The sequence below is a fragment of the Cygnus olor genome, chromosome 1, assembly GCF_009769625.2.
Source record: "Cygnus olor isolate bCygOlo1 chromosome 1, bCygOlo1.pri.v2, whole genome shotgun sequence".
In the NCBI taxonomy this organism is placed as follows: domain Eukaryota; kingdom Metazoa; phylum Chordata; class Aves; order Anseriformes; family Anatidae; genus Cygnus; species Cygnus olor.
In genome coordinates this window covers 154,764,975-154,779,909 of record NC_049169.1, presented here as the reverse complement: position 1 = coordinate 154,779,909, position 14,935 = coordinate 154,764,975, and the positions used below count along the sequence as shown (strand labels likewise).

General features: G+C 40.2%; 1 protein-coding gene across 4 annotated transcripts in view; it reads right to left on the bottom strand.

The window, feature by feature from the left end:
- Positions 1-14,935, bottom strand: part of ABCC4 (ATP binding cassette subfamily C member 4) — a 150,524-nt gene that overhangs the window by 39,948 nt on the left and 95,641 nt on the right. For all 4 annotated transcript variants that reach the window (XM_040538662.1, XM_040538672.1, XM_040538681.1 and 1 more), the window contains 4 exons: positions 8,113-8,263; positions 7,382-7,501; positions 3,430-3,540; positions 1,838-1,938 (listed from right to left, as the gene is read on the bottom strand). In XM_040538662.1, coding sequence (XP_040394596.1) covers positions 1,838-1,938; positions 3,430-3,540; positions 7,382-7,501; positions 8,113-8,263 — 483 coding nt within the window. The remainder of the gene's footprint in view (positions 1-1,837; positions 1,939-3,429; positions 3,541-7,381; positions 7,502-8,112; positions 8,264-14,935) is intronic.

The window sequence follows — 14,935 nt, the reverse complement described above, 5'->3', positions numbered from 1 at the left end:
CAGCTCTCTCAGCCTGTCTCCATAGGAGAGGTGCTCCAGCCCTCTAATCATCTTTCTGGACCTCCTCTGGACCCGCTCTAACAGCCCCACGTCCTCCTTGTGCTGGGGCCCCAGCCCTGGACGCAGCACTCCAGGCGGGGCCTGACCAGGGCAGAGCAGAGGGGCACGATCCCCTCCCTCCCCTGCTGGCCACCCCTCTGGTGGTGCAGCCCAGGACGCAGTTGGCCTGCTGGGCTGCAGGCACACGCTGCTGGCTCGTGTGGAGCTTTTTGTCCACCAGCACCCCCAAGTCCTTCTCCGCAGGGCTGCTCTCAGTGAGTTCTTCTCCCAGGCTGTGCTCAGCTCTGGGATTGCCCTGGCCCAGGTGCAGCACCTTGCACTTGGACTTTTGTCCACTTGGCTTGGTGTCATCTGCAAACTTGCTGAGGGTGCACTCAATTCCATTGTCTATGTCGTTGATAAAGACATTAAACAGCACTGATCCCAAGACAGACCCCTGAAGGACACTACTCATCACTGGCCTCAACCTGAACACAAAGCCATTGACCAGCAAAGTTCTCTGACCTCACTGCCACCTGCCCTTTCCACATTACAAAATAAGCTCCAAAGAAAAACATGTAAAGTAAGACTAACAGAGCAGAATAGAGAGGAACTGTTCTTGCCTCCCCCAAATACAGTCAGCCATTAATAACAAGGGATTCGTGTTGGATATCCACCTATCAAAGAAGTTGATGCTAATCACAGCTCCATAAAATGATCACCATTCCACAACAAAGGCAGCTAGTGAATGGTGAGTCCTCCTCCTCCAAGGCATTTCTGAATTACAGCCTCAAACACAGTAACTCGCTACATAGGAACCCCATAGATTTACACTTCCAAATCTTCCTAACCAGTACAGAAAGAAACCCTGAAAGCTTTCTTCCCATTTCTCACCAAAGTCTGTCACCATTACCTTATTCATGAAAAATGCTCCGAAGAAGCAGTGTGCTAGACAAAAAATAAATAAGTACAAACCTAACATTATGATTTATCTGTTATCAAACATAGTTTCATTCCTTTTACTAAAGGAATGCATATATTTCCTACAGTATGGTTGGCAAATTGTAATTACAAGTAACCTTCAACTGCCAACATAAAACAGAAAAGCATGCTTCTTACGTAGTATGTTCTTTTTACAATTTTTTTTTATACACTAACTTAAAAAGTAGATAGGCAAAACAGAGCACATTAGTAAATATTGTAAATTGGTGGAGGGTATTTTACTTCGTTTATTTTCAATAACACACTCAGCAGAACAAAACCAAACTCTCAGCAGAATATATGCTTAAATACTTGCAAATATTTGTTAACTTGCACCAATTTAAGGTTTAAGCCTTTACAGCAATTAACAGGACCATAAAAATTGCAATGAGAGATATAAACAAAATTTTAAGATGCAATAATGCAAAACAAAAATTAAAAATCCCAAATCTAAGAAATCTTTAAGAAAAAAAATCTTACTTATACAGGGATTAATTTTATGTAATTTTAGCTACATGCAATGCAGATATCCCCACTATAACTAGACAGAATCCTTTCTGCTGTAAAGGGTGATTCTAAAGGCTCCCCTACTATCAATGGAGAGGGATGATTCATCTGAATAGACATTCAAAATCAGTCAGACAAATTATACCCTAGAAGAGGCTATTTTTCTCTACTCTGCTGACTGTAAGTGGTGGCTCAATTGCTTGCTAAGGTATTAATGTCCTAAGTTAATTAAGAAGAATCCCATCCTTGAGGCTTTATGTCACAACTACAAAAAGGAAGCAAGAAGCAAAAAGGAAGAAGTAAACGTTACCAGGTTTTCAACTTCAGCACTTTGTCTAACACCCCACTGGAACGTTCCCATGAGAGTGATTGCGTAAGACAGCGCCAAACCAACCTGCCCCGCATTCAAAGCTGCAGAACAAAGGAAAAAGAGAATCAAATAGGTACACTGGTAATTACACAAAACTCTAGTTACCTTCACTTTCATGAGGTTACTTACATGATGGAAGTATCACAGCCAGAATTTTGTTTGGTTACACCATCCTTACCATCTGTGTGATGATGAGTAGCTCCGGGCAGAACAGCTACTTGCAGCATTTTTATTTTATTTTTTTTAAGCTTTGGAAATTATCTGTATGTCTGAAAAGACAATCTTGATTCTTGGCTTTGCACTTTATCTAGGAACTGAGGCTCAATCTCAAAACCATACTTACATGTCTTGCTAATGTCATCCCTACCCCACTAAGCATTAGTAATTTTCCAGTCATTTTCTAAGGGATTTACATCAGCCGCTAAACCCAAGCAAAAAATTATTGTAAAATGATTTCAAAATAAGTTACAAACATTTATATCAACTCTGCACAGTTTTAAGTGATCAGATAAAATAATAGGACAATATTTCTTCCCCTATTTACATAAACTTTTATTGTGTTCAGTGGGTCTGCTCTCATAAAATAAATTAATTTTGTCTGCCCCAATATTAAGCATGATTGTCTTCTAACTAACTTGAACTTTATCCTAGCATAGCTCTATTGACTTCAAGAGAGCTACTCCTTATCCAGAGGCAAGGAAAGATTCAGAACCATTGTTTTGACTTGTCTTTTTGCATTCTAATAAATTCAAACCTAGCTCAAAATTTTCAGTGTCAAGCAGCACAGTGTTCAAATTTTAAAGCACACATGCATATACAGAACACATCCAAAAGAAAAAGAAAAGAAACAAAAACAGCAAATTAGCACTAATTTTCATGTCCAAGATAATTACTTCTTCCTTCATACTTTAGATGACTATCTTCTTCTAGTACATCTAACCCAATTACACCCTGGATGATGCATATACTAATGACAGTTCATGAGTGACAGTGAATATAAAATGTATTATTACAAGGTGATTTTCTTTCTCCAACTGGCCTATCCTGCTGATCCAAGGTATTAGACAAGCATCCCTAGGAATTTTAGTTTGCCTTTTGGCCTACTGTGCCATGTGCAGAAAGGAAAAAAGTTGTTAAGAAGCAGCTCTGTGGGTGTTTCAGTATGAAAAGCAAAGCCCTGTAGGGCTAAAAAAGAAAGGCAAAGGTGGGGAAAAAGATTTATTTGTTGTTATTGCTCTGAAAGCCAGAATCTCAACAAAAGCAAAGACTACAGATCTGCAAGTTTGTTGCACATTTGGGGATGATGGTAGTTGCATGCCTAAGCCTGGAAGATGTCTGAACTGCCTCCAGTATTTGCAGAAAAGGAGATACGGACCCAATGCCCTAGACTGAGGAAGAGATCATGATCTAGAAAGAAACATTTAACTTAATTACAATCCTTAAACAATTAGAAACAGTAAACTATGAAAAAGAATTAGACATCACTATACATGGTAATTAATGGGTGAACTCTTTCTAACATCCATACTTACTCTTGGCGAGAAGCAGGGAACCAAAAGCAACCACTATAACAAAAATGGCACAGATGGCATCCAGACGCACAGCGAACCACCTCGAGGTCGTCAAAAATAGAAACCAGGCCTCTAAATGGTATTTTACAAAGACATTAGTGGATCATTAGAAAACTGAGTTGTATAATAATAATAATAATAATAAATTAATTCATGTTGATATTGTGTTTCTTTTTTTTTTTCCCTTCATTTAAAGTTGTCATCTTCAAGTGCACATCTTTATGGGCAGATGATGATCAGAATATTGTCCAGTTTTCCTGGAATACTCTGACCTAGTTTTCACACTAGCAGCAACCAGGGCTAGCATAAAACACAGTAATAAAAGAAGAACATTCAAGGCCTGAAGCACAGCCCATTAATTTAAAATGGAAGCCTTTCCCTGACTGTAGTGGACTTGGGATGGGAGTTTTGTACAAAAAGCGGAAGAACAACTACATTTGTTGTAGCCAGACTACAGTCTACAGACTTTTAAACAGAGTGTATCACAACACAACTGTCAGAGCCAAGTCTTTAGAAGACAGCTGCAGCTGGTTAAGCTCCCATTATAGGCAGAGAAGAGCTACTCAGTACATTCAGTGGAGCTACAGAGCTATCCAAGTGGCCAAATGCACATATCTACTTTTGGAGAAGCTCACAGGTGGACATTTCCACTGGGCACTTGCATGTAGGTGTCCACAATTTGGTGCTAAATTCCATCCCAGACAGACATTCTGCAGTACAAGATACAGGAGACAGCAGCAAAAGATATTGAATACAGAAGGCAAAGTGTTTGAACTCAGGGCCAAAAACAGAAGTCAAATGGCCGTAACAAAGTATGGCATTATTTATTGCTTACGATGCAGTCGGATGAATCATTCCAGCTGCTACCAAGTTCCAGTAAAAGATTACCATCCCAACCCTTTCTGCACTGCTTGTCATTACTACACGTTAAAAATCAGTGCTGTTCCAACTTTTCCTTGGCCCAGCGTTGGGAAAGATTCAAACTAGAAAAATCCTTCCCACAAAAAAAAGGGAGGAGGTTAAGTCTGTTTTTATGCCAGATCATTTTGGATAGTCGAGTTATAGAGTGATCAAATCAACAACTCAGCCAACAGAACTGCAGGTAACTCCTGGAGGGCAGTGGGGGGGAAAGAGTGAGGATGACAACAGGCAGCCAGGTCAAAGCCAGAGCTGGTAACCTCTTTACATCAGCTCTAACTGCATGTGCCTGATTTAGCAGCTGGTTTCATTAAACAAAAGATACTGGGTATGGTTTAACGGACAGTCATATCCCTAGGCTCAGGTAATGATATATGCAGAAAGGAGAGACACATCAAGTCACAAACCTCGTTTGAGAAATGCAATTCACCAAGAAAATATAAGTACCTCTCTGAAACCCAGGAGCTGAGTATCCCAGGAAATAGAGCCGATGACAGCTCCCTGGTGACATGAAAGGTCATTTTTAGTGCAAGAGCATAGTTGTAAGACCAGGACACCTGTGTTGTAGGTTTTCAGCTCCAAGGTTTTGCTCCACTGATCCTGTTTTACAGGAAGGTGCACTAAATTGTCTGCTGGAGATGGATCATTCCGCAATCTCCCTGTGTAATCAGGGCCACTGTGTGCAGGAACATGACATTCTTGGGAACTAACAAAAAATCATCATGATGCAACCTGTGATGACTCAAGAGCTCTCTTATAGAGATGTTGCACTGGCAGGAAGGAAGCTCAGGCTTCGGTCAGACCTCAAGTCTTTTAGATGTTTTTTTATCTACAGGTTATTTAACATCAAATTCATAGCCACCCCTGAACCAGGGTTTGAAGGGAGTGTTCCACTTTCCAGGCTCAGCCTTAAATAGAGTGGAGGAGACTACTCCAGGCAAAAGCACTAAACAAGAACACTGCTGACTGGAAGAGCCTTCTGTGATGCACGAAAGAGTTCAAACCTCTTTGGAGCACTTAAGAAGCCAACACTCCAACTCTGTGAGCTACTATGAAAGGCTAATCCTGTTCTATCAGCTATGGTTTGCACACATTCAGTATCAAAGAAACGTTCAGGGTGGAAACAACCTCAAGAGATATCTAGTCCAACCTCCTGCTCGAAGCAGGGTCAGCTCTGTGGGCAGATCATGCTGCCCCGTGCTTTATGCAGCTGAGCTCTGACTATCTCAAGTGGATGGAGCCTGCACAACGTCTTCAGACAACCTGCTCCTCTGCCTCACTGCCCTCATGGTGAAAAGTTTTTCATATCCAGTGCAAACCTCTCCTTTCAACTTATATCTGTTATATCTCTCCTCCCATCATGCACTACTATGAATAGCCTGATTCTGTCTTTTTTGGTAACATCCTCACAGGCACTGGAAGGCAACTATAAAGTCCCTTCTAACCCTTCTCCTTCTCAAGTTGGAAACGTCTGGTCTCCTCAACCTCATCTCACAGGGAGACCTCTCCTCATAGTCCCCAGACTGGCTTAGTGGCCCCTCCACTGAACTCACTCCTCTTTGTTAGCATGTTTCCCATATTTGGGGTTCCAAAACTGGATTCCAGACATAGCCTAACAAATGTTAAATGAGGGGGATAATCACATCTCTCTTTCCGTTAACAGGGCTCAGGATGCTGTTGGCCTCCTTTGTTGCCCAGGCCCCCGCTGTTCCGTCTGAGGACCTACAATCACACGCACACTAAGCAAAGTGGCATACGCCAAATACTTCAGTGGGAAAAACACCATTAAGCATGTAAGTACGCAAAACAGGGCAATTTTAAGCACTAAAGTTTCATCTCAAAAGCAGGTTCCTAAGCTGCTCAGCAGGAGTGTTATTGACAGTTTGGTTAGAGATGGATGCATAAACTAGATTGGAAAACAGTGTTTATGCTCCTTTGACCTGACCCTAAAATACAAGAAAAGATTTATATAGAAGGTCACAGTCCTCTTTGTATAGTGAAACTTGTATATGTAGTTTATAAAGATACCTTTTAATATAAAATTTAACCAACTATGTGTTCCCTTACTACCAGCTACTGACAAATTGATTTGGCCAAATAAGTAGCAAGATGAAAATACTACGTAACAGGAAATTCAAATCTAGAGCTGCCTCCTTGGAAGGTGTGTTTCCTCAGTCACGAATTACTGGGCTCAACACAGAGTTAAGTGGGCAAGTTTCTATGGCATGTGATAAACACACAGTCAGAAAAAGATCATCTGGTCTGTTTTGGTCTGAAAACTCAGCAGTCCATAAATGAGAAAAAAGCCACAGGATATACTCGTATACTTTATGACAAGGAAATTCAAGATCTTACCTAACAAACACTGAATTGCAAACTTGTGTTCTGCTGCACCTTGAAGAACATTCTAATACCGAGTATTTAATTGACAGATAGTAAAAACTCAGTGCAAACCTAAATCATATTTCTTTTGCTTGCAGAATGCTAATATTTTATACCTTCTGGTCATGTTAATATTGTTTTTATGTTTAAGCCCTGAATGCCACTCAAAGTAAAAAAGAAGAGGGATTTACAAAACTTTTCCAAGATGATCATTTAGATATTAATTATCTCTGCCCACTCCTAGCACATTACTTAATATTAAACACTTCATAATATAACTTGTCATCCACCCCCCCCCCCCCCAAAGTTGGAATCCAGAAAAATGTCAAAATGATTCTTTAAATATTCTTATCAGGCACACTTTAAAATGTTTATCTTAGACATTGCTAAAACATAAGCACGGGTATTTCAAATTATATTACAGCCCAAAGTAAACTCTCAAAATCTAGACAGATAATAACTTTTGTGTTCTAACAGAGAAATTTTACCCTAAAGAGACAAATGCACAGCTCCTACTGATTTTAACGTACATTATATACATGTCGCTGAGGGCAAAAGATATTTGCCTCCTACAAAGCAAGTATTTGATTTTTCACGTCAATTCATCACAAACCTGAGTGGAGGTCTTGGTGTGCATCAAATAGTTTTTGAAATCTTTCCTCTGCTTTCAAAGCCCGAATAGTCCAAAGTCCCTGGAGGGATGATGACAAGTGGGAGAACACTGGACTTCGAGCTACAAAGGGAAATGAGAGTAACGTAGCAATAGCTGACAGGCAACATTTAATTCTTTTTGTACCACACTAATCTTTAATCCTTTGTATTTAACCATACAAGTTACTGTACTGCATACTTTTAGAATAAATATGCTATATCTTCGACCAAAGTCCTCTTACTCTGTCAGAATCAGACAGGCAAATTAATTTATATAAAAATGTCTTCAATTTTTAACAATTACTGTCACTGAAGAAATTCTTTGAGCTTTATTAATGACATGAGGCAAACATGTTTGTTGTTGGTAATGCTTAATAGTTCCTAACCTACTCAAGTTAAAGTCAGGCACGAGAATCAGATTACGTCAGACACACCATTAGTATATGCATGTAAGACCAGTGACTTAGCATGCTCATAACTAACTTTACTTATAGATTGTTAAACTGACATACCTAAGGTTTATCATTACATGAAACAAGAGTTAAGCATGTAATTCACTGGTTGAGAAGAAAGGCAATAAGGAAGCTATTTTCATAACAAAAGAATCTTTGATGGATTGTCTATAAAATGCTAGCATTTCACATAATAGTAAGCAGGGTTCAAACTAACATCAAGTCCCACCAAGCTACATACTTGTGGATTCTAGACGTTTAATATCTCTTGAAGTGTCTAAGAAATATCGTCGAAGAAAAATGAAAAGAATAAATAGCGGAATTAAGGGGATGAGTATCCAAGGAATCACTGCCACAGCCACAGCTACCACACCAAAAATCTGTAGGAGAGTCTGCAACACAATAGAAACAAAATAAAAAAAAATTATTTGCCAGAAGAACTTAATTTAGAACATGTATAAAACTGTTTAACACTATTGAAACACTTAAATGTTTTAAACAAAACTACCAAATTTTAGAGTGGATGCATTGTGTAACATGAACTACATCTAGTTTTAAGCAACTTGAAGAATTTACAGTAATACATAGACTAATTGTGCAGTTTATGGTTTTCTTATTAATTATTTTTTATTTAAGAAACATCTTTACAAAATTCATCGACTGAACATTAGCATCTCACTGTATGGACTATTCTGTGACTGCTGTAACAAAACAGAAAGTAATTAATGGAATAGACAAATCATCTTTGATGAACCCAAGCTATCTTGTGAATGAATCAGTGATTGTTTTTACTCCAGGTAAAAAGAAAGACAGTTGAAAGACTGACTTTCAGTTAAAAGACTTGACAACTGAAAGACTGACTTTCAACACAGACTTGTAAGTCTTTAATAGAAACAACTATGCCTCATATTAGAAGAAAACATGGTATTAGAGAAAGTGAATTTTCTCTTTCCAAAGGACTGTATTGTGAAATGTTACAAATAAGAAGAAAATGTCAAACATTGCAATGAAAAGCTTCACAAGAGGCTAGTTCTACCAGGTTCGCTTAAGAGTACAAGATGGATGGCTGGGCTAGGCCTGAATTTACTCTTAGAAAACTAGATGTAGGGTGGAATGAAATTTCGTTGTTTAGGACAGTGGATCCCAGTCCAAATTTTTCAATTTTTGTTTTGTTCAATTTTTTTTTTTCCAATTTTTCAAATTTTATGTTAAAAATGTAGACCACTGCAGACCATTTCACATCCTTCACATCAAACTTTTGGTTTGAATATATTGTGAAAAAAACAGTATCTGCGCACGAATTCCTTTCAGGACACCAGCTCGGGGATTCCTGGCATACTGAAATCGGGGTGTGCTTATTTGCTCCTGGAAAAAGGAAAAAAAAACAACAACAACAACAAAAAAAACCAAACACACAACGAAACACACAAAACAGAAACCCGCCCTGTACAAAAAACAGACCACAGAAATTCTAGCTCAATGCTAAATTCTCGTATTATATTCATTAACACATTTTTTTAGAGCTGTCAGTATTTTCCAAAACATCTCTTCTTTAAAGACTGTATAGAAGCCACTGCCTTCACCGTCACATATGATGCCTAAGTGGATTCCAGCAGAATTTTCTCTTTGCTTGACTTTTGGATGCCAAAAATGCATTAGTGACCATCGTATCCTGAGAACGTGTGTCTTGCAGGCTTCTGTCCCATTACCGATGCATGAAGTTGGAAAAGTTAAGCAGCAAAACAGCTCAGACTGGATAGCAGTGAGCTACCTGGATTTTCAAATGCTTTAGGTGGAACTGCGTATCAAACAATGTGTTTCCTGTTACGCTTCTGGTAGCCTCCCCACACCCTGTACAACCAAAACTGAGCACAACCTTTTCCCCTACATTTGTGCTTTCTCGAGGTTTCTCCGACTTTACCCTAATTTCACCTGACCAAAGAGCAAACCCACACACCTTATGCATTACAACTGCATGAGTCAGCACAATTTAAGTCTTAGGCTCTAGGCAAGATCTTAGCTCATGATAGAAGATTTATCAGCGTAACAGCCTCGCATGTCATAGATCCTCAAAGCACATTACAGGGTCCCATAAATCTATTAAGGAAAATAGCCACAGGGTAGGTGTGGGGCAGGAGCTCTGAAGGAAGCTGTATTGTACTACTCCACTGCTCATCAGTGGGCGAACTTATCGATGGCATCATGTTGTTCGACCTTCTAGATACACAGAGTAGATTGCAAACATTTTACCTAGATTTCATCATGGAGAGGTAAGGCGGCAGTGAGAGTGCACGGTATTTCACTCGGATCAATTACGCGAATGGTTATGTCAGCACAGAGCAAAACAAAGCACCCTGACTCCTCAGCATCGCTGCTGTCAGCCCTTCCCTACACGTTCTACTTCTCCAGCATTCACCAGAACCCCACGAGCTATTTTGGTTTTATTGTGAAGACGGGATAAGAAGGGAAATGCAGATTCCTGACCTCCTTCAAATTTTCTACTGTCTAGACCACTGCTTCCCCCAATATTACTCTTTGTCTCTGCCAAGCCTTTCAGCCATCCACATTACCTAATTTCTGAAGGCTCCTTCAACTCCATCCTCAAGAGAGATCCAAGACAGTTCCTTCCCTCTGACAACTCACTCCCAAATCTGGTTTATACGTCTGCTGCCTTCCCCTTCTCCCTCAGTAACCTCTGCTGTACTGAGTCAATCCGTCTGATTCCTAGGCAGGCATGAAAAGCAGTCTCTGTTCTGCCTCCTCACACTATCAGCCACAAACAAAAAGTGAAACATCGAGGAAAGCTGCTTCAAGGAAAAGAATTACGAGGAAAATAAAACATTTCTTAAAAAAAAAAAAAAAAGGTGCTAAACTGAAGTTTTAGTGATAATAATCTACAATACGTTGCGAAGTGCCAGTAGAGGTGGGAGTAGGACTATTAGGATCCAGCTCATGTAAACAAAGCCTTGCTACGACGAAAATACAGGGAAGGAAAAGATGGTTAGGATGACTAAAATAAAAATCTGACACCGCCTTTGGAAGGAATTTTAGATGAGCCTGCACCACCTTATCATTATAAAAATTTATGATAGGGTGGATCAGTCATGTGTGTTGCTTTTTGGAAAACCAAACTTGCATATAAATTAACTCTTAATGAAGCAGTCTGAAAGCCAGACACAACTATTTGCAGACTGTAATCATGCAGCTACCGTGTGAGGTAAGGCAAAGGTTCTAGTTCCTGAGTTTCACAACAGACAACCAACCTCTTCGGCTGAACTTCTAGCAGAATCGCCGTGTGCTAGCAGGAGGACCCAAGAAAATCAGCAGGTTGACGATAATGATAACACGAGCAGTCAGACCGCTCTCTTCTCTGGAGACAAGCAGTGACCTAGGTAGCCAGTTTACACAGCAAGAAACACTCAGGGCTGGGTATCTAGACCTTTAGCAGAATCAGCTTAGGGTTGAAAATCAAAAGGCTAAGCACAATAGGAAATTTCCCTACATCAAAGAAATACAGCCTATAAAACCAGCATCTTTTATCATATTTCTTAATTGCAGCATTTAAAAGTATTTTTTAACGACTGTGCAAAAAACAATAGCCAAATTAAAAAAAAAAGAAAAAAGAGCTGAGTAATTACGTTTTATAACTGTCTATGCGGTACTGGAAACAGGACCATCTTACACAAAAATCAACAGATGCAGATGCTACCAGGACTGAAAAGGCCTGGATGCGAGGGAAAAACTAATTAATTTGCTTCCAAATGTGTCCACATTCAAATTTGCTTCAGTTTCCCTGGAGAAAGAAGAATGTCACACTCATGGACCAGTCCTTAGACCACATACTTTATCCTGAGAATATAGAGAAGCCTGTGCTGTTTCTGTTGGGGTCATTGCCTTGCTTGCAGAAGTCCTGAGAGGCTTTCCTCACGCTTTGGTCGACCACACCATTCACTGTAGCTTATTTTTCCTCAAGAAACCTCCTGTCTTACCGCAGTCCTCCATCAGAGCAAGCATAGCCTCCTATACGCCTCTGGGGAAGTGAATGCTCTGATCAGCACATTCATGTGTGAAACACATGCCCTCCCTTCATCTTCTGATGATATTTGTAACTCTTACAGATACTCTGAGTGATATCCTGGAGTTTCTGTCTCAAAAAGGTTTTGCTGTAGGAAGAACAAGGTATTTCTGCACAACAACCACACAACAGAAAAAGCATTTAACGCAAGGTAATGAAACAGTAAGAAAAGAACCATACAAATCTGGAAAAACATGAGATTTGCAAATCGCAAGCTATAAGCCTTTCCCTTTGTTGCATAAACTACACCATTTAGCTAATGATAGAAATCTTACAATAAATTGCAAACCATTTGGAGCCATTCATTAAAGTCAACAGACTGAAATGCACAGGTAGAATTTGGAGAGTTCAAGCTGTCTCAGAAGAACGTCCACCCTTCCACCCACAGATCACTGCCATTCTGTACCAGCTATGCCCCGAGCTCAGTATATCATGCTTGACTTTGAAAAAACACAAGTGGAGCCCACGAGGTGGGATTTGAGACTCAGAAACCTGAATGTAGGGGTCCACATGTGAGCTACACAGCTAAGCTCCTGTCCCATTTACCTAAGTTTACAAAGTGATAGAGCTAACCTTGACGTGGACACCTAGTGACCCAACAGTGGGCTCTGGAGAAACACTCAACTAACTGTATCGACCAGGTGCCCTCTGACTGCAGCCCAAGCATCTACAGCCCAACAGGCAGACACCTAAATTTTGATGACTGAACGTGCTGTTAATTCCCACCCAAGAACTGCAGTGATCCAGCACTGGTTTTTATCAATACTGAAGTGGAAGTCAAAACACACCTCCCCCCAGCTCCTCTTCCCTGGACCCTAAAATGTACTTCCAAGGATTTATCAGCCCATGCACACTGCCAGGAAGCCATACTAATTTAATAACAGCAACTGTTCATAAACAGGATTTCGAGTTAGCAGCCTTAACTGCATTAACGTAGGGCACTCTCAGTCAGGCTCTGCTGTCTGAAACAAAGCCAGGCCAAGAAACTACAAAACCCCACTCTGTCCGTACACGCTTGGCATCCCCTTCCTCCTCCCCTTCCCCTGGCTAAAATTATTTCCTCATTGGCTCTGCCAAATAACTGCACGCACAATCAATCCCTGATCCAGTTCTGACATTCTCCTTTTCCTTGAACACTTTTTTTTTGGTTTTAGTTTGGTTTTGGATGTGCTTTGTCAAACCAGACTGTTTGGACCGATCGTCACGCAGCTCTGTTCAAGCCCAACTGTGTGCGCGGTTGGCTGTGCTGGCACACCGGAGGACAAGCTTCCCCAGCGAGGAGACATCCTAATGAGCAGATCAGAGCTTGGACCAGCTGCATCCAGCACAGCGTATCTAACCACACTGTAGATTTTTACATTTTTTTTCTTCTTTATTGCTAAAACAGAAAACATCCACACAGAAGCCCATTACCTCTGTACAATAATCCTTGGACATAAACAGCCCTACTTCGTTTTACTCAGATAAAGTGACCAATTGTGTAGTCTTGTCTTGTCTTTAAACTATCTTTTGAATAAAATCTAAGTTTTTTCTTTCCAAACTGATTAAAAAAGGTAGAAATATGGTTGTTTACATTATTGCTCGCATCAAACCATCAGCAAGAGATTTGTCTAGAAAAAGCAAGACTTATGAGTAGAGGAGGAAAAATGTTGCATATAACTCCAACATTTGAAAGACATCGCAGACACGGTGGAGTGACACGAATCCTCGACAGGAATGACAGCCCTCAGTCAGCGTTAATTTAACCTTAGGAAAACGTACATCCACAAGAAGATTTGGGAATATAAAGACAAGACAAGACAACCAAAGCACTGAAAGTGGGGAAAAAGGCATAGCTTGGAAAGAAATTAAAATTTTAATTTCAGATAAAGTGATTGAAAGAAAAAAACAAAACATAAGAGCTAAGTACTGCCAGCTCCACAAGCTTCAAAAACAGCAAGCTCACGTTATCTTGTATAAGATGCTCTTTCCTCCTCAGAATCTTGCTGTTAGTAATAATAAGCCCACGAGGTTATGTGACTAAATCCATGTCACTGCAAATGGCCTGAACACGTCTGTCAGATTTACCATGGAAATGTGTTTGAAATTAGCAATCACATCTTTAATGCTAATACCTTCTTTTTATTCTTGTCTCTATGAGATAGCCTTTCTGGATCATTGTTTTTCCAAGTGAACAAGCATACACTTAGCTCCTCAGGGTAGATGTTTTTTGTGCCATCAACATGCTTATTCATTTGACTTGGAATGCATTTTGCCAGTAAGTGAGAAGCCTTAATATGTTTGAGGTCATGTTGAACTGTGTCCGATTGTTCTTTAATAAGTTTAACAAGTGACCTTATAGTGAAAAGGGTGTTTTCTTTAATACACTGGCACTGCCACCATTCTGTTGTATTTAAACAGCATCCTACCATCACTAATCTTTCACCCCACTATAAACGTTAAAATAGGTTTTCTGGCACCTTGTGCTAAGATCTCATGCAGGTCTCAGCCCCAGCTCTCAAAAAACACCGTCCATACGCTGTCTGAGACTTCCAAGTACTGATGCTTTAGAAACACATGCACAATCAAGCTCTGGAGTTTGTGACACTCAACATACTTGTCCTTTAAAACTTTGCATGAAATTCCTACATCATATAGAGGTTATTTTCCTTTTAACAATAAATTATCTTCACTCGTGTGTGAAGTTCGTCGTCAGGGCCCTTTGGCCATGGCAATAACAGTTCCAGCTAACAGAGATTTTCCATGAAAACACAGGCTTTTATCGGAGCCAAAGTCATAGCCCCTATTTACGCATCTCTACATGTGGTTCCTGTTCATATCCACTGCACGTGGAAGCCATCCTCTCCAATACTGACCTGTTCAGGAAATATACTACAGTGCCCTTTGTACCATGACAAATATATCGTCCTGCGGAACACCTCAGATGCCAAGCACAACTTCACATGGTCGTTTGAGGAAACAGCAGTAACCAGAGAGAGTGTACGACGCG